Source organism: Scleropages formosus, chromosome 19, assembly GCF_900964775.1.
Source record: "Scleropages formosus chromosome 19, fSclFor1.1, whole genome shotgun sequence".
Classification (NCBI taxonomy): Eukaryota; Metazoa; Chordata; class Actinopteri; order Osteoglossiformes; family Osteoglossidae; genus Scleropages; species Scleropages formosus.
The window spans coordinates 1,047,798-1,071,146 of NC_041824.1; the positions used below are offsets into that span (position 1 = coordinate 1,047,798).

The 23,349-nt window shown below is 49.5% G+C and overlaps 1 protein-coding gene across 2 annotated transcripts; it reads left to right on the forward strand.

Moving 5' to 3' along the window:
• Positions 1 to 511: 511 nt before the first annotated feature.
• Positions 512 to 22,336, forward strand: LOC108927562 (serine/threonine-protein phosphatase 2A regulatory subunit B'' subunit alpha-like). Of its 2 annotated transcripts, XM_018740961.2 has the most exons (14): positions 512 to 582; positions 11,246 to 13,663; positions 16,520 to 16,774; positions 17,975 to 18,078; positions 18,254 to 18,356; positions 18,537 to 18,611; positions 18,814 to 18,900; positions 19,496 to 19,652; positions 19,786 to 19,834; positions 20,048 to 20,137; positions 20,613 to 20,788; positions 20,983 to 21,101; positions 21,288 to 21,394; positions 21,648 to 22,336. In XM_018740961.2, the coding sequence occupies exons 2-14, from the start codon at positions 11,669 to 11,671 to the stop codon at positions 21,742 to 21,744; spliced, it is 3,414 nt and encodes a 1,137-aa protein (XP_018596477.1). In that variant the 5' UTR covers positions 512 to 582; positions 11,246 to 11,668; the 3' UTR covers positions 21,745 to 22,336. The 2 variants fall into 2 exon arrangements, with proteins under 2 accessions (XP_018596477.1, XP_018596479.1); XM_018740963.2 differs by lacking the exons at positions 512 to 582; positions 11,246 to 13,663 and adding an exon at positions 15,299 to 15,919.
• The last annotated feature ends 1,013 nt before the right edge of the window (positions 22,337 to 23,349 follow it).

Below are 23,349 nucleotides of genomic sequence, written 5' to 3' on the forward strand. Positions count from 1 at the left end.
CAGTGGGAACTGCAGGTAGAAGGACGAGAAGGTGAACACTTGGTTTCGCACAGTAAGGGCAGCGCGAGGGCAGCGCGAGGGCAGGAACCGCCTCGGACCGGTGACCACCGAGCCCACGGACGGACACGCGGACACGGAGACACGTTGTTACACGTCGCCGCTTTTCATTCCATCCGGTCTGTTATGAATGAGCGGCGCGCGCTCCCCTGGCCTGTCCTGTTCACGCGAACACTTGCGGGGCACGAGACGCGCAGCAGGTGGACGGTACAGCGCGGGGGGGGGGGCGGCGGCAATATGACAGCGATTATTAATTTATTGTCGATGCGATACTGTGTGGAAATGGTAACAGGAACGAAGCCCCGCAGCGCGTCGGTGTGACGGAACCTGCAGCACCGACCCGGTTCACCGTCAGCAACCCCCCCTCCCCCCCCCCCCCACGGGATACGTTTCTCACGACCGAACCGAACGTGAGCTCGTGAGCGCGCAGGACTCTTCTTCCCGTCGACGGCGTCTCGCGCGCTGCTCGCTGGCGGGCTCGTCTCGCGCCGCACGTTTACCGGTGTAAACGCAGGGAGGGACAGGGTAAGTGAGCTCCTGTTTTATTCCACCGCAGCGACGAGGAGAGAAGCGGTGCCCGCTGACGGACTGCTGCTGAGCGCGCGAGCCGCGGACAAGTTTACCTCGAAATACCGGGCGGGCGGCATCAGTCAGTGACACACAGACAGAGACAGGAGGAGCACAGTTTGTGGGAGTCCGCGGAACCGCACATGATTCATTGAATCGGTTTCCACTGCAGCGGAGCACAGTAGAGCGCGGACTGAGTAGAGCGCAGCTTACTGCGTGACGCACGACACGGACGGACGGAAGGACGGACGCGCGACGCTTTTCTCGAGACAAACACGTGCGACACGCGCCGCTCGTACCGGCCCGTTCGGGGACGGACGTTGGACACGAGCGGACCGTGCGCGCGACTGAAACGTGTTGAAATGTATCGAAATGTATCTCTGCTGCTTTGGGGGGAATTTCCAGTAGCGGATAATAATTGAGCTCGAAATGTTCCTACAGCCGCCGGGGTTTAATAAAAATACAAATTATTTTATTGTAACAGTCCTGTTTCCCTGCTCTCACGTATCCGGGTCCCGTTCAACGACACTCTGAATTGCCGCGGCTTGTGGAAATACGCACCGATTTCCTACAACGTGCTATTGGATTCGGCACAACGGCATTTTTGCCCGTGAAGCGGCTCCTTTTCTTAATGCGCTTCAGTCGAGCCTGGAAAAGCGGGACAGCGCAGCAGCGCAGAGGACTGTAGTGAAGGCCAAGGGCAGCATTGGGACCTCGGTATCGGGTATCGGGTCACGCGAATCGTTCAACGCAACAAGACCAAAGTCAACAAGAAATGAACAAACACTGGTTGCAAGGAATTACCTGCTGTTGTTCTCATCTCACAGACCTCTTGTTTTCCCCATGTCCCGGCTCCCGTGTTTCCTCTTCATCCCCCCTTTTCCTCTGTTTCCTCTTCATCATTCTCCATCCCCCACATCCTCATCAAGTCTTGGGGTTTTCCTGTGTTCGCAAATCCCGCCGTCCCCTTCATCATCGGCTCTTCGGTGTACCCTTGTTGCCGAGTCACCTTTTGCACTACAGCACCATCTTTAAGCACCTGGAACATCGATAAATTCATTCGACTGTATACAGAAACTGAGTTTCTGCTTAGCAACAGCCCTTCGCGACAATGGATTAATGTCATTCTAATGTAACGACCGAAACAGCTGATTACGATTATTAATAATTGCAACAATAATTAATTTAGCTTGCAGCTGAATTACATTGTCAAGCTACCTGACAGCATAACTTTAATAAACAAGCTACAAATAATCAGGTTTGACACAAATATTGTAGAACATGTTGGTGTTAAGATCTTAAGTCTAAATGGAGTTGTATGTTTGCAGACCTACGAAAATGTACAGACACAAAATGTCAGTGGGAACCAACACCGTTTCTGTGCTTCCATTTGTGCTGCAAATGCTTGATGTGTTTAGAATCGAAGATGTTTCTCCAGAGATGTGTGTGTCGACTGATGGCGATGCTGCCCGGGGGACCGTACGTCTCTGCGCGATGCCCGTCGTCTCTCAGTTTAGGGTCTCGGAGGGGAGCACCGGACAAATCGCAGGTGGAGTAAAGGGACGTTCCGTGTCCCAGTTTTCCACAAGTGTAGCGTCCGGACGGGAGTCCGACACGGACGCGCGTTGCTATTACGTCCAAACACAGACGAAATATATAATGACTTCACGTGCAGTGTGAGGTTAGACGTGTACGGTGAATATTGTAAGACACTCGGTGGAAGTGAAACAAGAAACACGAGACCAGGAAACACACACGGTGTTGGAACTACGGTGAACAGTGAAACGCTAATCTGTGAGTCTGACCGCAACCCTGAGACGTGACGAAATACCGGACAGGAACGATGGACCAGGACTGAAGAACAAGAGGCAGGAACTGACGGGACGGGCACTCGGGACTGGAACATGCACACCTAGAAAACAAACTGAGGGAACAAGAGACTACCAATCGCCAACGAAGCACAAGAGAACTGCTGATTAAGAATCCGCGACTAGTTCTGCTCCGCTGGCTCCTTTTATACCTCCATGTCCTACGAGACTGTGAGGTGATAGGTGAGCGTTAGCTAGCGGCACTGAGTGGCGCCGCCTCTGACCAGGAGGGGCAGTGGCCCCGTGGGATGTGACAGTACCCCCCCCTCCAGGGGCGGCTCCAGCCGCAGAACGCCGGCGGGTAGGCGGTCGCCCCCGCCGTCGCGGAGCAGGCCGATCTGGATGACACTCATGGAAGTCCTCAATAAGAGCTGGGTCCAAGATGTCCCGTGCTGGTACCCAAGACTGCTCCTCCGGCCCATAGCCCTCCCAGTCGACCAGATAGTACAGCGTACCCCGTCTCCGTTTGGAGTCCAAGAGGGCCCTGACGGAGTAGGCAGGAGAACCGTCCACATCCAACGGTGGAGGTGGAGCAACTGCTGGGCTCTGCAGGGCGGAAACACAATGGGGCTTGAGGCGCGAAACATGAAACGTGGGACAGATACGATAATGCGAGGGCAACTGTAGACGGTAAGAAACCGGGTTGATCCTCTTCAGGATCTTGAAGGGGCCGATGAAACGGGGGGCAAGCTTCCTCGAGGGCAAATGCAGTTTGAGATCCTGGGTGGACAACCATACTCTCTGCCCTGGCTGGTACAATACAGTCCTACGCCTTTTGTCGGCCTTCTCCTTTTGGTGGGATACCACCTCCTGGAGACGGACATGTGCGGATTCCCACACCGACTCACTCCTCTTGTACCAGTCGTCCACAGCTGGCAACCCACTGGTCTCCATCGTCCACGGGAACAGCGGAGGCTGGTAACCGAGCACACACTGGAAAGGAGTTAAGTTTGTGGACGAATGGACCAGGGAGTTCTGGGCGTACTCTGCCCAGGGGAGGTATCTGCTCCAATCCGCTTGATTCTGAGCACAATAACTCCGCAGGTAACGTCCAACCTCCTGGTTGAGGCGTTCCACTTGCCCATTAGACTGTGGATGATACCCAGAGGAGAGGCTGACTGAGACTCCTAAGCGGGCAAAGAAGGCCTTCCAGACTCTTGAGGTGAACTGGGGTCCCCTGTCCGAGACGACATCCTCTGGCAGGCCATATAGCCGGAAGACATGTTGGAACAGCAGTTCCGCGGTCTCCAGGGCTGTAGGTAGACCTTTCAGAGGAATCAGTCGACAGGCCTTGGAAAAGCGATCTATGACGACCAATATGGTGGTGTTTCCATCAGAACACGGAAGATCAGTAAGGAAGTCCACCGCTATATGGGACCATGGACGGTTGGGAATCGGGAGTGGCTCTAAAAGCCCTGCTGGCAGCTGCCGTGGGACCTTGGCCTGGGCACATGTGGTGCAGGCAAGGACGAAGTCTCGTACGTCCTGTTTCATGGATGGCCACCAGAAGCGTTCAGCGAGAAGCTTCAAGGTTCGGTTGACCCCTGGGTGTCCTGTACTTGGACCATCATGGGCCCAGTGTAGGAGTTCGGACCGAACAGTGGACGGGACGTATTCTTTGTCTTGGGGCTGCTCGTTGGGACCGGGTTCTTGACGTTGGGCTGCTTGGATATCGTCCAATAAAGCCCAACGGATAGGAGCCACAAACTGCGTCGGGGACAAGATGGTGTCTGGTGGGGAGAGCTGAGGCGATACCTCGAACAAACGGGACAGGGCATCGGCCTTGCCGTTCTTGGAGCCAGGACGATAGGTCACCGTGAAACGGAACCTGGTGAAGAACATGGCCCACCGCGCCTGTCTGGAATTGAGCCTCTTTGCCTTCTGCAGATACTCCAGGTTCCGGTGATCAGTTAACACTAAGAATGGGTGCGTAGCCCCCTCTAACCAATGTCTCCACTCTTCTAAGGCCATCTTTATGGCTAAGAGCTCCCTGTTTCCTACATCATAATTCTGTTCAGTAGGCGACATCTTGTGTGAGAAATACGCACATGGATAGAGCTTCAGGGGACTTCCCTGGCGCTGTGAGAGCACTGCCCCTACCCCGGCCTCAGAAGCATCAACCTCCACAATAAAGGGCAGTTTGGGATCAGGGTGCTTCAGGATTGGGGCAGAAGTAAAACGCTGCTTTAGGTCTTCAAAGGCCTGACTCGCCTCAGGAGTCCAGGTCAGGCGCCTAGGGGCTCCTTTTAACAGCGCAGTCAACGGGGCTGCAACGGAACTGAAGTTCCTTATGAAGCGCCTATAGAAATTCGCAAAACCTAGGAACCGTTGCAGGTCCTTTACGGTCTTTGGCTGAGGCCATGACAGAACTGCCGAGACCTTCTGTGGATCCATCGTGACCCCGTTGGGTGTTAGGATGTACCCCAGGAAATCCACAGAGTGCACATGGAACTGGCACTTCTCCCCTTTCACGTACAGCTTATGTGCTGCCAGCTTTTGCAACACCTCCCTGACATGTCCAATATGCTCCTCACGGGACCGAGAAAAGATCAGGATATCATCCAGATACACTAATACTGAGCGATTAATTAGTTCTCTGAGTACTTCATTAACAAAAGCCTGGAATACGGAAGGTGCATTCGCCAGGCCAAAAGGCATGACCAGGTACTCATAATGGCCGAGGGCGGTGCTAAAGGCGGTCTTCCACTCATCCCCTTCCCTAACGCGAATCAGGTTATATGCACTCCTAAGGTCCAGTTTAGTAAAGATGGTAGCACCGGAAACCTGTTCGAGGGCCGACGTGATAAGAGGCAAGGGGTGCGGGTACTTCACAGTAATGGCATTTAGCCCCCGATAATCAATACAGGGGCGCAAACCCCCGTCCTTTTTCTCAACAAAGAAAAAGCCAGCGGAAGCTGGAGAGGTAGACGGCCGGATGAATCCGGCTTCTAGTGCCTCCGTTATATAAGCCTCCATTGCCTGATGTTCAGGTTGAGAAAGAGGGTATACCCGCCCCCTAGGGGGTGTAGTGCCCGAAAAAAGATCTATAGCACAATCCCAAGGTCTATGAGGAGGCAGTTCTGCAGCCTTGTGTTTGCTAAACACCGCCACTAGATCTGCATACTCCCTTGGAAGCTGCAGGGGAAGATCTGCATTAGGGCTCTCTATGGATGTGGAGTTACAAGACGTCTCCAGGTGTTTGGGACACTGCTGTCCCCAAGACAGCAGTTTCCCCTCACTCCAAGAGATAATAGGGTCATGGGTGCATAACCATGGGTATCCCAAAATAATGGGGTTATCAGGGGACTTAATCAGATAGAACCATATCTGTTCCTTATGGAGTGGCTCTACCTGCATAGTAACGGGCTCTGTGCGCTGTTCTACACGCCCCGACCCGATTGGAGCGCCATCAATAGCTTTAATAGCCAGGGGTTTTGGGCATCGGGCACAGGGCAAGCCCCAGGACGCGGCCATATCATGATCCATGAAATTCCCTGCAGCGCCGCTGTCTACCATAGCTTCCGTCTGCTGCTGCTGGAAACCCCAGGATACTGTAACTGGTAATGTCAACAGGGAGGTATGGAGAGATACATCACTCACCAGTAAGTCGGTCCGTTGGGATCCACGGGGTGGCCGCACTGGACAGGAAACCTGAACGTGATCCGCAGCTCCACAGTAAAAGCACAAGCGTTGCAGAAAACGGCGCCTCCTTTCCTCCTCTGTCAAACGCCCGTTACTGAGTCGTATTATTCCCTGTCTGACGCACTGTTCTTCGAGCCCTGCACAGCTGACAAGGTTGCGTGCTTGAGCCGGCTCACTGTCCACAGGGCTGTAGGGCACCTGCTGCCCTGGCGGCGTCGGGGTCCGGCTGGACCTGGAGTTGCTCCGGTAATCCGGCGAGAACTCCTGAGAGAGTGGTCTTGACAATCGGGGGCTGGATGTCTTCTCCACTGGAGACCTGGAACGCACCTGAAAACTCTTGGTGCTGGGGAAGAACTGTCTCTCTGTCTTTCTGTCTGGGCTAGGGGGTGACTCTGGAGAGTAGGGCCCTGGGAACAGAGAGGCTGGACTGGAGATTGAGTATTCTGTGTAATTCTGGTTCTCACCTCTACTACCTTGCAAAGCCTCCGGGAAGGGAACGGACAGCTGCTCAGTAGCGCTGATCCCATTGGTCTGCACAGGGCTCGTGGGCTCCGCGCGAGGACCCGAGGAAGCATAAAGACGATCAAAAAGACATGTCCGCCAATCATCATGCGTTTGCGAACTGGTCGGATCGGCGCCCCGCCCACCGCGACCGAGGAGTCGTGTCAACCGCCCCAACTGATCTGTGAGGCGGCTAGCGGCATTTGCGCAAACCAGGAGCCGTTCTTGGTTCGCCTCTGTCAGATCCGCCAGCTCACGCCATTCCGCTGAAGTCATATTAGCAGGCGGATTCTTCTGTAGCGTCCGGACGGGAGTCCGACACGGACGCGCGTTGCTATTACGTCCAAACACAGACGAAATATATAATGACTTCACGTGCAGTGTGAGGTTAGACGTGTACGGTGAGTATTGTAAGACACTCGGTGGAAGTGAAACAAGAAACACGAGACCAGGAAACACACACGGTGTTGGAACTACGGTGAACAGTGAAACGCTAATCTGTGAGTCTGACCGCAACCCTGAGACGTGACGAAATACCGGACAGGAACGATGGACCAGGACTGAAGAACAAGAGGCAGGAACTGACGGGACGGGCACTCGGGACTGGAACATGCACACCTAGAAAACAAACTGAGGGAACAAGAGACTACCAATCGCCAACGAAGCACAAGAGAACTGCTGATTAAGAATCCGCGACTAGTTCTGCTCCGCTGGCTCCTTTTATACCTCCATGTCCTACGAGACTGTGAGGTGATAGGTGAGCGTTAGCTAGCGGCACTGAGTGGCGCCGCCTCTGACCAGGAGGGGCAGTGGCCCCGTGGGATGTGACAACAAGGAACAGAGCGGTTCATTAAGTAAACGTTTATCTGCACATGGTTAACAGGTTGGCTGTGAAAATGGTGTAATAATGGAAATGAACCCCCGTCCAGTCGCTGTACAGTTTGTGTAAAAGTGTCGGATGTAAAAATTGTACACTGAAAAATGAACTCCCCTGAAGTGCATTCTGTACACTATGTGGAGTTCAGCCTCTGGATCCCTTTCCGCTGCCACGGTTGGACTTTCCCTCCCCTTCTCAGTGTGTTTGCTGCCCCTAACGGCAGGAAGCAGAAAAGGCGGCGCTTTTCGCTCTGCGACGGAGCACTGATAGTAATAGAGTGGTGAAAAACATGGAATTAAAAAGAGACAAATACACTTGGAAGTGCAGTGTTTGTAACACAAGGTATAAGTGCAGAGACGTGTCCGTCCGTCACTATGATCTACTTCTCACACCTTTTTTTCTCAAGACAGATGATGTCCTCCCTTGTGTGAGAAATGCATTCCTCCGTTGTTCTCCAAGTGTTCTCTTTCCAGGAAGAGCGTCTCCATGTGGCTCTAATCTCTTCCACGCAACAGCACATTTCTGGGGTCGAAGGAAGGTTGTCAGCAAGCGGCAGCAGCGGCAGAGGATCACCTCGCTGAGCTCCGCCCTCCTCTTCTTCCTGTAAAACAGCCCTCGCCTCGTGCCATTTTGAGGCTTGGAACCTAAAGTCTGCTGAAATCGGGTGGTTGGCATGGCGATACGAAAGCAGCGAATGATACCGATATTTGTGATTCTTTTGCAGTTTGACTGGTAGAGGCTGCTGTGCTGCGCTGTGTTATTCGACCGGCCTTTCGCAGCGCTCGCTTGTACTTTGTGCGAGTTCGGCAGTTGCGGACGTGTGGCATCGAGAGCCGTTGCGCACGTGGGAAACGGGCGAGATCATCACGAGAATCCTGAGGACAACAAAGGGATGAACGTGGATTTGTATCTCTTTATGAGTTTCGCTTATGAACGTTAATTCTAAGATGCCTTCCTGTGCCCTAAAAATGCTTTAGAAAGAGCCGAAACTTTTTAGGGAAGTTTGTTTTCCATGTGTGCTTCTCACTACTGTAGGCTGAATGACTGCGGTGCAGAAATGCTGTGTTTAAACGCTGTGCGAATTATGCAGACCTTTGAGAGACACAGATGTCGTTATGTGAATGTTGAAGGAACTGGAGCCTTTGACATCACCGACTGATGAAGACCGTACCGAGGTCCAGCTCAAGCAGATCCGCTGTCGCCATAGAAACACTTTTCCTTGTTTAACCTATAAGCAAGCGCTATAACTGACAGATATGTTTCACTTCCCGTGAAGAAATATTTTAGGGGTTGCTCTTCCATACCTCACTGAATGGCCAACAAACCCCCAAGGTACTCAGGCAGAAAGTCTTTTCATTTGAACCTTTGTTCAATATCCATAGCTTGAATGCTGTTCGACAAGCGCCGGAAGGTCCACCTTTATGAGCTCGTACCTCCGAGTCGACGCAGGAATTCTGAAGTAAATGAGTGATTTAAGATGAATCCCAGTCGTTCCGTGTACACGTATGTGGTATTCTGCTGTAACATTTTCAAGTGGAATCCATAAGCGTGATTTATTCATAAAAAAAGTGATCAATTTGCAGAAATATTAAAGAACGAAAGGAGTCGCGTTAAAAACAAAACGTGTCCATGACCGAAACAGTGTGAGGTCGCGCCCTGGACTCCGGAAATACCTCCGGGCTTTAAAGTGCTTCCGGAGACCAGTGACTGGTGTCTCAGCACATCGGAGCAGAAACGTTTCCGACGTGTTTTACGGTTTTCCGCGTCTGAAATGTCAGAGCGACTGACTTCCCACAGGCTGGATTTCAGAGTTTTGGGCAGCGTTTCCATAGCGACAAATGCACGTCTGCAGTGCGCACTGCTCAGACTGTGGACTTGAACCCAAACTCAAGCAAATGTAGGAGTTTACAAGGAAGAAGGGAAGTGAGGACACGGCAGAGTGTGCCGGTGCTCGGCGTAAGGGTTACTGCCCTTATATAAGCATCTCCTCCATGCGTTTCTTTATTGTTGCAGATGTCTGAATAGAAGTGGCACAGTTTGCCCTTTAATTCTCCCATTCAATCTGGACGTATAAATGTAGAAAAATGTTTGTATTTCGCAGAATGTGGGCAAAAATGTGACACAAATCCAGGAGAACCTGTCTCATTTAGATCTCACTGTGTTTGTACCATGAACGCTTTGTGTCCCTCAACAGAATTAGACTGTGATCTGCAACTGCTGACGAACAACTTTCTGTCTGGTTTTCTGGTGTTCGCAGCGTCTCCTGTCTTACGGATGCTCTTGCGGAGCAGCACTAATGAATCTGTGTCCTGCCAGTGGAAACTAATCGTGCGCTTTGTGTGCGCAGTGCAAGGGTGGCTGAGAGGGGCACGCACCTCCGTCCTCATTCCGCTGGCATCGTGGCAGAAAAAGTAGCCATTTCCCTGTCAGCTCATGGAAAATAAAAGTAAGATCAACAAAAAAGAGAAACAGAAAGCATAAAGAAACAAATGAAAGTAACACTCGGGTGTGAATGATACACAAACGCGAACCTGGGTTTTAACAGTGGTCTCCAGGATTGTGTATCTCCCTGTTCTTGTGTGGAACGCCACCACTTTCTCTCTAATTTGTCACCTTGAATGCTCTGAAATGGCTCTCTGTCTCTCATCTTCAACCTTTGCTCCTGTGATGAGAGTCATTTAGTGATTATTGAGCTGCGTCCTTGACTCCACCTCTAGAATATGAGCACCTGTCGTGTGGAGGCTCTCGAGTCGTGTTACCTGACTGCGCTTTTGTGCTCGAATTCGCTGACAAGATCATGTGTCCTTTGTGTTGCTTTTAACTTGCTGCAGAAAATTTCTCACTGATAAAAGTTCTGCTTCAGAAATCTGCAGAAAATGGGTCAAATTCGATATCCACTATTTATTAATTGATTTAGGCAAGTACTGCAGTTTTTCCAGTGCCAAGAGAAAGATGAGAAAAAGGATATGAATTATTGAAAATAAGATTGAAAAATAGGTCAGTACTGTGTGTCACACTAAGTTGTCTCTGCTTATGAAGTGCTTCTTCAAGAGTATACATAGTGATGTGGTACCATAGTGGATTACAGCAGCTGCCTTGAAACCCAGAGGTTGTAGGTTCAAATCCCACCTCCAGCTGTAATGCTCTTGAGTGAGGTACTTACCCTAAAGTTGCTGCAGTAAAATTACCCAGCAGTGTAAATGGGTTAGTAATTGTAAGTTGCTTTGGAGGAAAGTATCAGCTAAATGAGTAAATGTAAATTCTATATTAATAAAAAATCTCACCTGGGGGGGTGTGATGGCACAGTGGATTGGACTGGGTCCTGCTCTCCGATGGGTCTGGGGTTCGAGTCCTGCTTGGGGTGCCTTGTGACGGACTGGCGTCCCATCCGGGGTGCGTCTCCTCCCCCTCCAGCCCTACGCCCTGTGTTCCTGGGTTGGGCTCCGGCTCCCCGCGACCCCATATGGGACGAGTGGTTTCAGATGATGTGTGTGTGAGCTCACCCAGATGGGTTTGATCTGTTCTTCAACTGAAGGTGTCTGATTTGCAGGATAAAGACTTGAAACAAGATGGAGTTGGTGGGGTGGGTAGGTCTAGGATGGGATTGTTGTCTCCCCCTTCATATATACAGGAATAATGAAGTATATGCACACAAACATGGTAAAGAGAACAATAGGAGCTTGTTGTAGTTTATTTCTGTGTACAGTATTTTCTCTTGTTTTTCCCCTCTTAGGTTGTCTAAAAATTACAAAGAGGCAGACACTGGGAGAAGAAGGGAGAACTTCGTGGTGTCCGTCCTTCTTACGATCACTGACAGGGTCTCCATATGGAGCAAGAGAACCTGAGCAGCCCTGGGATCCAAATCATGTGGCATGGAATTCACTTCCACCGTCGCCATGAGTGTCCTGTGACCACAGAGTGCCGGTCGAGATTGTTTCACCTGGGTGCTTGTGTGCATGAGGGGAAATGGCCACTTCCACCAAGTTGCTATAGCTTATCAAGATTGAGCCAAATCATATTTAACGTTGCATTCTTTTCTTGCTTTTTTGTGTGTGTGGAAAATACGGCTGATGTTTGTTTATTATAGTAGAACGGCTGTTGATTTTAGGTGATCTCAGCGCACCAGTGAAACACATAAACTTGACTTTACAACGCCATGGCAGCCACGTACCGCCTCGTGGTCAGCAGTGTGAGTCGCTACAGCAGTGTGGTAGTGGACCATCGTAGGCAGCGGGCCGTGCACTATTGCGACGGGCCCTGTCAGCTGCTGAGACAAGGGCTGGATTGCACCATTGCCCACCACAGTGTCTGCTCTGAGCTGACAGATGTCTGCTCTCCCCTCTCTCATGAACATACCTTGGAAAATGCCACATTTGAAATGGCGAGATCGGTCCACTTACACAATCGCAGGTTTACAAATGGAGGAACCGATCATCGCCACTCACCGCCTGTCATTTGTGGATTCAGGAGAGGGTTACCTGTCCAGGCTCCTGTAAACCTTAAAAACATTGCAGGGGAGGTCATTAACTTGGCCAGGGGGAAGATGAAGGAATTCTCCTTGGGTTATGTCCCCTTACAGAAAAGGAGAAAGGTGAGACTGGACCACCAAGGCCGGAAGTCTACAGATGTGAACTTCTTGTATGGCCGTCTCAAAAGAAATGAGAACAATGTGCCTTTTAGCCTGCTGCAGAGTTCCCACTATGTTGAACAACAAAAGATTGCTCACGGCCCCTTTCAAAAACACAACATCATCCCACTGCAATTAAATGGAGTTGCTGAAGAGAATCTGATGGCTCGGCTCTTGGAGTGGACAAAGGTTGACAGTGGCATCTCTGAGAAGGACATCAGGGCTTGTCTGAACATCCTTCTCAAGTGTTCCAGTGACCTCAAAAGGTGTACTAACATAATCACACGGTGCATCAAGACAAAGTCTTTTGGTGGAAACGACACAGACCATGAGAATGATCCTAGCAATGCTGAAGTTCTCTATCGGACCATGATGTCACAGTTTTGTAGCCACCTGAAGTTCTCAGTTGGATTTGATCAAGAGCTTCTGGGAGATCAGCGTTGCAGAGACGTATCCGAGCTGGAAAATTATCTACATGGGATGCAAGAACAATCTTCGCACCACACTTTCATAGATGAACAGCCACCCAGGTATGAGGATGTTGTTTGCTCTCCACCTTCAGTAAAGTCTCTGCCTTCCTTCTTTCCTCACGCTGAGCCACACTTGGATGACAAAGAGATACCTGGTAGTCAGAAATCTGTCCAGGACATTCCCACATCCCAAGTTTCTCTACCTGGTATTCGGGACCAGCAAGATGGGAGTGTAGGGATAGCATCACCTCAAACCATCCCTAGTGACAATTTAGACATCCGCTGTTCTACTAACTTCTCACTGCCCAGCAGTAAGGGCTTCTGTGTAGAATCCTTGGAAGCACTATATACTGGGGGTGAATCAAATGTCTCAGAAGTATGGAAGAAGAACAGTGGAGGGAGAGTGAACTTTGGCGTAGATTCCGCAGATGTTGGACATCAGGTTACCAGAAATAATGGCAACCATTCAGTACCTGGTAGCTACCTGGCCAATGAGATTTCCGAGAACAGCAGAAACAAGTCTGCTTTCTTAGCTGAGATGGAACACCCCCATCTGCCCAGTGAAATACACCAATGTACCGAGGGGGTAAATCCAGACTCTGTTCCTGTTCAAAGACTAGCAGAGAACAGTAGCAGCAACAAAGATGACATAGAAAGAGTATTGATGGATTTAGAACGACTGTCCCAAAACATAAATGAGCAGCCACAGTTCATGAACTGTAGTCAGCAGGCAGACTGTCTCCAGTGCTGTGCTTTTGAGTCACAAAATAGAAGTGGAATGATGTCTCCTGAAGGTACTCCAGCAGCCTCATGCAAACCACTGGGCTCATCTCAGGAACACCTTAGCAAACCTGTAAGTGATGGTGAAGTGGTTAGGAATGAAGATGAATCTCCACTGCTGCAGATTCTGGAGAACATTGACTTCTTTGCCCAGGAGTTGGTGGAGAGCAGTGCGACCACAGGTTCAAAGACAGGGACTTTAGCACACAAGTGGAGTGCAACAAAGCTCCAGCAAGACCTCTTGGCTTCCACTGAAGGAGGAAAAAATGTCAAGGTGAAGATGATGCCACATAAGGTCACAGCATGAGAACTTACATTTACACAAAACTGCATTTCACCAACAAAGAGCTATAGATGAAGGCAGACAATTCTCAAAGCACTGATTGTCCAGTACCATTGTTTCTGGTATATATTACACAAGTAGCTACATACAAAATTGATAGAAAATACAAAGGTAGTTATAACAGTTAAAGTAGTGCAAGTTTATGGAGCAGACTGGAGATCAAGAGAGAAGTTATCTGAAAGAGATATGTTTTGAAACCCTTCTTAAATGTTGACAGGGATTCTATATTTCTGAGGGAGAGAGGGATCTCACTGCAGCTCATCAGAGCCTTCAGACTTAAGGTTGCTTGACCTCTTGTGCATGGGACCTCCAAATAGTCAGAGGTGGGGGAGTACAGTAGTCTGGCTGTGGCGTAGTGAGTGATCAGGTACCAACAGGTGTCGGGGAGTAGATCAGCTTTACAGTCTTGTAGGCCATAACCAGAGTCTAGAACTTGATACAGGCAGCTACAGGTAGCCAAAGGTGAGGAGAAAGGTGAGGAGGTAAGATATATGGGAAAACTTTGGTAGGTCAAACACAACTCAAGCAGCAATATTATATATCAGCTGGAAAGGGTTAACTCACAGGTCCTTGATGGATGAAGCTATTAAAATCAACAAATTTTCCAGTTTGACAGAGTTCCTGACAGGTAGAAAAACCTGCTGTGAGGTGAAGGATCTTGGTTTTGGAGTGGTTGAGTTATAGATTATGATCTGTTATCCATGTAGTGATGTCCTGTGACAAGCTGCTATATGAAAGCATATGTCCGCATGGGCATGGTGGAAGGAAGAGCTGGGTATTATCAGCATAGCAGTTATAATATGAGTCTGAGTCAATGGCCAAGGCAAGAGAAGAGATGTAGATGGAAAAGAGTAATGGACCCAGAACTGAGCCCTGGGGAACACCCGTTGAGAGATACTAAGGGAAAGGCAGGGAGTTGTACCAAACCACATGGTAAGATCTACCCGATAGATAAGATTCAAAACATTTAAATGCTGTTCCTTTGACTAGCTGTTCCTAGAGCAGAAAGGAAGATCCGATGGTTGACAGTGTCAAATGCTGCAGAGATGGTGAGTAGAATGAGGACAGAGGAAAGGGGGTGACAGCTCTAGCCGAAGAGCTTCTGACACTGCAAGGAAGGAAATCTTGGTGGAATTGCTCATCTTGTGTTCAGCTGATACGTGATCATTCTGGTCAAGGAATTCAGATAACTGGTTATAGGCTGCATGTTTAATGTTTTTGGAGAAAACCAGCCTGAAATTCTGGATTGACTTTGGGTCCAGAGAGGACTTTTTTAATAGTGGTGAGATTTAGGCAGTTGAATGAAACTTTGCTGGGAGTCCTGATGGGGTTAGTGGATGCTGAGATTTTGCCGGTGATGGAATTGACTTTGTCTCTAAAGAATGAGGTAAAATCATGAGCACTAAGAAGGGAGGAGGAGGAAGGGGGAAAACAAAAGGAAGAAAGAGTAGAGAAAAGTTTGTGTGGGTTATTGGTTATTGACTGTTCTGCAAGAAAGTAATTTTGCCTAAGGAAACAGCAGAGTGAAGGATGCACAGGTCTCCTTCTAAACTTCAAAGTCTGTGACACTTTCAGATTTCTACCTTCTAGAATCAGCAGCATAGTTTTGTTTCTGTTGGCGGAGAGTGTGTCTGATAAAAATGGGCTGGAGGTGGGATCTGTTGGTCTAGAAGTTGGAGGCCAGAGAGAGAGAAGAGTGAAGGACAAGGTTCAAAGAGGGACATTGGTGGCATCATACATGGACAAATCAGAGTTTTACAGTGGACAGGACTGAGGTCAGTGCAGCAGAGGAGGGGAAAGAGGAAGGGAGGAATTTTAAGTTACTTTGGAACATGATAGAGGATGCAAAGGCTGGAGGGTAGTAGTAATAATGGAAAGCTGGAAGGATGTGATAAAATAATGAGAAGCCTGAAGTTGAGGAACAGAGAGGACTGGAAACCTACATATGACGGAGGAGACGAAGTCGAGATGAATGCCCGCCTTGTGAGGCAAAAGACTGGGACGCTGAGATGCCAAAGGACTGTAGGACTGAGAACCAGCTGGTTGTATGAACTGATACAGGAGGACCAGGGCAGGGTTGTCTACTGGGAAATGCTTGGTCAGGTTACCACAGACACTTCAATGTCAGGGACAACACAGAACACCACACGGACAGCAGCAGTGGCCTCCCTCAGTCAACTTCCGCAGGTAGAATCCCTTGTCTTTGCTCACCAAATCTTTGCAAAATGAGGCAGCTGCTCCGCGTCAGTTGCCGCATTGTGAAGCGGACTGATTTAGTCAAGTGAGAACGGAAACTATCACCTGATTAACGCATAAACAAAGGGACAGCACAATTATGGTACATCCCAGTGTGACACGTGGTCTACGCGTCACTAACAGACTTGTGAGTACACGGGCAAAAATCGTAAAAACATTGTGTGCAGCTCACAAAAACTTCTAAATCCACGTCCATATTTACAGTAGATGGAGCACCTGCATGTCAGGTTATAACGAGCAAAAACTAAAGTGACACTTCCGTGATCATGGTGTCATTTCAGTGACAGCTCTCGAGCTCAGTACAATGTCCTGTGAGCTCGATGGCAGAAAAGAGAGTTGCTTATGTTTTCTCAAGCAAACATCCCTCCGATCTGGCCCTCTTGAAGGGCAAATAAATGGAAAAAGTATGAGTTAACAGATGATATTTCTCACTCCTTTCACTGCTCCTCTGTTGTATTTGCTAGTTTTCTGTCTTCGTCTGTCTCTGATTCTCTCTGCCTTCCTTAGTGCTCTCTGTCTTCTTTCCGTTAGGAACGAAATGAGCCAGAGAAGGAGGCAGAAACCCTCCCTTCACCTCCTTGTTCCCCCTCAGCGGTACCTCCACGTGAGGGTAATACTGTGGTTGTGACCCCCGTGTCTGCAAGCGTTTCGTGCTTCTATTTGCCCCAAGGAGCTCCCGTCCCCCGCAGCACCGCCGTCGGCCAGGTCATAGCTAGAATTGAGGCAACATTTGCCAACTTTAAGGAGCAAAGAGCCACCATCCATGACATGGGGAAGGTTAGCAAGGTAAGGCCCTCTGTGCAAGATTTACCCTCTTCTTGTACATTATTTGTACTGTTTAGCATGTAACACTTTATTTCCTTTGCATTCTTTGTAGTATTTGTATGTTTTCTTTACTTTTTTGTATTCCTAATACCAGTTAGATGAAATGCTCTGCAGGAGTAATATAACAAAATTAGACTGCGAAAGGCAAATGCAACACTTGTAAAAGTGGATCTCTTATAAGGTAAAGAGGTGAGATAAGGTAAGACAAATACAGAGATACTGTGAGAAAGATCAGTGAGTGACGCAGAAGAGCAGATGCTCTGTGACTCTCCATGAGTGAATTGATCAGTCTTGATGAAGCGGGGTGGGGAGGCCCAGTTCAGGTTGCATCAGAGACGGTACGAAGAAGTGAAGTACTGGACGTAGTGAGACGTCACACCCTGCAGGGACCTGTAGGTTGGGTTGAGGGTCTTAAATTGGATCTCAGCACTAAAGGGGAGCCAGAAGACAGACTGGAGCAGAGGAGCAGGATTACAGTATGTTCTAGATGATGAGCAGCACTCGATGCACTGGAGAAGGCAAATGGCAGGAAGGAAGACCTGCCACTAGGGAGACGCATCAGTTCAACCTGGAGAGAACAAACGCCTGCAGAAATAGGTAGCGGCATAATCAGTGACGGAGGAGTGGAAAAAAGTGATGTTTATGGATTTGTCCAGTGTCATGTTGAGGTTCTTTACAGGAGGTGAAGATGAGTGGGTGATGTATCAAGAAATGTGTATTTGTGGAAGATCTGCAGAAGGATCAGTAGAAGATAAAGATATCTGATTTCACAGGATTTCCAGCTGTAAATGATGGTCTGTAATCCAGGACGATGTGTCTGACAGGCAGTTTCAAGTCTGGTTTGAGACGAGGCGTGTGACTTCTTTACAGCTCTTAATCTCCTTATAGTCTGTGAGCACAACGCTTTGTGTAGCCATTGGTCTACTCTTCACAGCCGTTGCTCTCTTTACAGTTTTCACACTGCCTGGCATGTGCGGTCTGTGTACTGACTGTGTACGGCAGCAAGTTCTTGTACCCTGTGCACTTTGAGTCCTTCGGGTACTTGTGATACAAGAACGTTATTGTGCTAATAGAGGCAGGGGGACGCGGGAAGGTTTCTCCTCATAGCTGCTACCAGGAGGAGGTGCTGTCAGCGACTCAACTGGATGCCGTTTCCCTCAGGCCTGTGGCTGCCCGCTGTACTGGAAGGCCGCACTCTTCCACGGTGCTGGAGGAGAGACGACAGGCTTTATTTCTGCCAGCTCGTTGGTGGACACGTGGAACAAGTAAGAACTTGCTCTCGATTCCCAAGCTGGATCCGAGTCACAACCCGGAACGCGAGACCTGGCGCCAGAAACGAATTGAGAGCTTGTGGTGAAGCTCAAAGTGTAGGCAAAGAACAACGTGCACATGATGGATGTTACTGTTTCCAACCGTGCTCTTTCCTTCCTCCTTTGGAAGGTTGTCCCTCAGCTGTTTTGATGAGTCGTCCAAGTTTGTTTACCTGCTTGCCAAGCGAGGCGCCGCCTACCTGGAGCAGGAGGATTTCACCCTTTTGTTGCAGGTAATGAAAACGATGCGGAGCTGTGCCTGAGTACGCGGCAGTGCCGCAGAAACAAGAGTCGCCATCTCCCTTATCCATCCAGCCAGCAAAACTATTGCTCATTGCAAGGCGTGTTTAGTCTAGTATAGTCGAGGGTGCCCTTACTCTTCAGCGTGTACAGTAATTAATCTGTCTTTTCAGGACATAGTGGACAGTCACCCAGGTCTGACATTTTTGAAGGATGCTCCAGAATTCCACTCCAGATACATTACTACGGTAAGTGCTGCAGAGCGCCTCCCAGTGGCTGGACATGTGGCTGTAAGTGGCAGCGCACGGTGATGTCGGGTCCCCTGTTATGAGACAGGACAGTGTCTGAAACTGAAACAGAAATGACTAAGCCAAGGTAAAAATTGGAAGCTGAAAAACAAACAAACAAACAAGGCGATTTTAGTAAATCTTGCATTTCTGCCACTGTCAGGCCATCCAGAGGATTTTCTACACAGTCAACCGCTCATGGACAGGCAGGATTACTGCTTCAGAGCTTCGGAGGAGCAACTTCCTGCAGGTGCGGAGTGCTACGTGTGGCCCTGCCTCCTTTAGCAGGCCTCTCCTCCTGCTCACATAGCAGACGCTTTTCTCCAAAGGGACTTCCAATGAACTCTATGTAGTGTTATGAGCCCACACACCTTATTCACCACAGTGACTTACACTGCTAGATACACTGCTTACGGTGGGTCACTCATCCGTACATCAGTGGAACACGCTCCGTCACTTACACGCTATCGGTGAACCTGAACAGCAGGTCTTTGGACTATGGGAGGAAACCAGAGCACCCGGAGGAAGCCCATGCAGACACGGGGAGAGCGTGCAAACTCCACACAAACTGAGTGGGGATCAAACCCACGTCCTCTCCCACCACCCAGATGCTGTGAGACAGCAGCGCTACTCGCTGTGCCACCCTGGCACTTTCCTACTTCTCTTCCAATCCGTGTGCCATCACGTTTTTCGAAAAAGTTCAGGGTGCTACGCGCTCTGCCTTTCTCGTGCGTCCTCTTCAATGTATAACACTTGGTACCCATGGACCCTGTTTACACCGTGAAATCCTCTCAAAGGAAATTCTTGTTCCTCTTCTCTTTTATTTGCACATCTCCTCCTTTCAGACTCTCTCCCTACTGGAAGGGGAGGACGATATCAATCAGATCACAGATTACTTCTCCTATGAGCACTTTTACGTCATTTACTGCAAGTTCTGGGAGCTTGATACAGACCATAACCTGTCCATTGATCGACGGGACCTGGCCAGGTACAACTACCATGGTAAGCATCAATGGGGTGAGAGAGCTGGGTCAGCGGGATTGCGAGAACATGATGAATAAGATTGTTCAAGGTATTGTACTTTTATTATGAGTGAACTGTAACAAACACATTGCTGCCCTTTCTTGTGATACAGCTTCGTCCGAGAGAATCATAGAACGCTTGTTTTCGGGAGCGGTCACAAGGTGTGTTTGTGATATTCACCACGAGATAAATACCCCATGCTGTACTGGGTGCACATTTTAATAGATGTTTCATGTGAAGACTGACAGTTCAGGGATATTTTCAGGTATAAATTCTTTCAATTCGGAAAAGTCATTGGAAGAGGGCTCGTAACATTGTTACCGAAACTGACAATGAGATTCCGAAAGAGCGACGATGCCGTCTGTGTTGTTCAGGGGAACCTCGGCCCAGAGAGAGGGCAGGATGAGCTACGCGGAGTTTGTGTGGTTTCTCATCTCTGAGGAAGACAAGAGGAGCCCCACCAGGTACCTTAACCCCCCTCGCAGTAAGTGACATTGCCAAGTGCGGACAGCGGTGCACAGTCCACCCCCAACTTACTGCACACTGATCCTGTTACGAGGGATCAGAGGGTCACAAACTACGACCCATCGGCCACTCGGAGAGTTTCTTCAAAAAATCAAAAGCGTTACTTTGGTTGCTACAGGAATAAAATTAAGACCCGGATTACGGTGTTTAACTCTTATTCGAAGCAGCATAGTCGTGTACAAATTTGCCAGTTCATAGAGCTGGATATTTTCCTAATTTGGTTCTCACGAACTACAGCAAGTTCAGAAACAGCAGATGTTCCCTTGAGCTTCAAACTCAACCCTCTGCTCACAGTTTCACATCCACGTCTAGCAGCAGTGAATGGGTAAAGGAATGTCCGTGAGACCCGTAACAATGACCGAAAACATGGACGGGACAGCAAGTAATGAGCGTCCGTCCATCTGTCCTCCGCAGCATAGAGTACTGGTTCCGCTGCATGGACCTGGACGGGGATGGGGTCCTTTCCATGTACGAGCTGGAACATTTCTACGAGGAGCAGCACGATCGGCTGGAAGCCATGGGCTTTGAGCCACTGCCCTTCCATGACCTCTTGTGCCAGATGCTGGATTTGGTGAAGCCCCAGCAGCCTGGTTAGCAGGACCGCCTGTCCACCGATGTCAGAATACGGTTGAGCCTCAGCAGTAGGAGCGGCTTCCATGTGTCAGCTGCCCGTGGACACAGGCTTTTAAGACTGACTGCTTTCTGGCTCCTGGACCAGTGACTCCAGGGGCTTAACCTTAATAACAAGCCCCTCTTCAAGGCTTGCCCTTTACTCGCCCCACAGGTAAAATCACCCTTCGAGACCTGAAGAGATGTGGTATGGCCCATGTGTTCTTTGACACCTTCTTCAGCCTGGAAAAGTACTTGGAACATGAGCAAAAAGATCCTTTTGCCATACACAAGGTGAGCCGAGCATCCGGCCGCTCTGGGATGAGACATCGTGTAGGGATGGTGTACGAGTCCGTAAAGGGTTTAAATACCGTGACCGAGCCAAACTTTCTGCTATTCAGAGCACCGTGATGTATAGGAAGGGTGATCTTCATGTTCGCTCTTCACGCTGATGACGGCAGCGGCGTCTCTGTGTCACAGGAAGTAGACCGCAATGGCCAGGAGCTCTCAGACTGGGACAGGTTTGCTGCAGAGGAGTACGATGTCCTGGTGGCAGAGGATTCAGAGAGCGAGCACCCAGATGAGCGGTAAGAGTTTCCCTCCCATAATTCCCCTGCAGCTTCACTGGGCTCAACCGGGCAGTTTTGTCCAGTTTGACACCGAACGAAACGGTTCTAATTTTTGCCGAAGGATAGACCTTTGGAGGTAATTGTCATGTGTTTGTTTATCCTGGATGAAAACCGTAAAGGGCTGCTAGTCTCTCCATCTCCACATCCCTCCCTCCCTCCCTCCCTCCCTCCCTCTTTCTTTCCCTTCCTCTCTCGCTCTCGCTGTGCGCAGTCCTTCTGAGGGTGACCTGGAGTGTGAGCAGCTTGAGGTCGCCTTGGAAACAGGAAAAAAGATGGAGAAGCTGGTCAAGTCAGAGCTGGCTGCATGAGAACACACACACACACACACACACACACACACACACACACACAGAGACATTAAAACACTGAAATATACACACGCAGCCACACAAAAAACACTGCCCACGTGTGTACGTTGCGAGGATTCGCAGCCCTCGAGACACGCATCACACAGACACCTCGGCTGGTACGGACTTCAGTCGCGATGAAGGGAAAAAAATCCTGGTTTTGTTTTTCTTTTTTATTCTGAAGGGACTCTTTTCGTGCTTTTTACAAAAATGTTCACTGGTTCAACCGAACGGTTTATCGGCGGAGCTGCGTTTCGTTCCTCATGTTGCATGAACAGTCAGTCTGGACGAGGAGAAAGCTCTCCAGCTGTGTGACCTGGGAGAGTAAAACCTGTTTTTAACAGTTAAACCATATTGAGGAAAAGTGTACAAACTAACTCTGCTGGCTGGTTTTGCCACTTGGTGGTTGTCACTGGATCCCTCACTTGTGCACAACCACTGTAACTCCTCATCTCTTCCGTCAGATGTAAAGGACAGAGGGTAAAAGAGAGGGAGAAACATGTATTTCATATCCTGTCCGTTCCAAAGCGTTGCTAACCGCATCAAAACAACATCATCCCTGTTTTACATTAAAAACCTTGTTTTTTCAGGGTACCGCTTCGGCTGAAGTTATTTGAGGGACCTAAATCGTTAACATATGCGCGCGCTACCGGACAGCCTGCTTTTGCGCTGCCGGTCCTTTCAGCGTTTCAGTGTGATGGGTGCTTTGGGAAAAGGTGAAGGAAAACAACTCCGTTTGCACAATGAGACTTAAATGCAGCAACATCCGTTCGCTGAGAGGGTGGCAATAGCGCTGCTCCGGGTCCCTGCTCTACATTCACTACCAACCCACTATACACCTGTCTCTAATGTTTGCCCAAAATTTTAGTGACGATTATAGCTTCTCAAACTGCAAACTAACGTTTCCTCGCTGGTCCCGGGACCGACACACATCGAACCCGATGCGTTAACGGTACTCTTTTCTTGTCTGATGCTGGTCATACCTCAGTTGTTCTGTTGCTCGACCTGAGTCCTGCATTTGATACTTTACCATAGTATCTTACTCAGTAGGCTTGAATCCCCGGTTGGATTAATGGGCGCCGTACTTCAGTGGTTCCGTTCCGACTTGTCTGATTACCAATATTTTTAACGTCCGAAAATCACTTTTATTGGCGCTTGCAACTGCGGCATTTCATTCAGAGTGTAATCCCTCAGGCGCGGTGGTGCAGCGGGCTTGGCTGGGTCCTGCTCTCTGGTGGGTCTGGGGTTCGAGCCCCGCTGGGTGTGTCCCCTCCAGCCTTACGTCCTGTGTTACCGGGTTAGGCTCTGGCTCCCTGCGACCCTGCTCGGAACAAGCGGTTTCAGCCTGTGTGTGTGTGAGACCCCCCCCCCACTTCCCTATGCCTCCCCCAGCAGCCCTGTTTCCTTTTGTTTTCGAATTAGCTCTTACTAAGGAAGGAGTCCTTTCTGTAAAAGACAGTCACTTAAACACATGCATTTATTAATTTAGGAGACAGTTTTCTCCAGACTGATGCACATCTCAGAGAATAAGCCAAAGAGCACATTACATCAACGGAAGGAATTACG

Coding starts and splice junctions, on each gene's coding strand:
- LOC108927562 (XM_018740961.2), top strand. CDS start 11,669: ATGGCAGCCACGTACCGCCTCGTGGTCAGCAGTGTGAGTCGCTACAGC. Junction 18,612..18,813: donor ACTCCAGATACATTACTACG/GTAAGTGCTGCA, acceptor TGCCACTGTCAG/GCCATCCAGAGGATTTTCTA. Junction 18,901..19,495: donor GGAGGAGCAACTTCCTGCAG/GTGCGGAGTGCT, acceptor TCCTCCTTTCAG/ACTCTCTCCCTACTGGAAGG.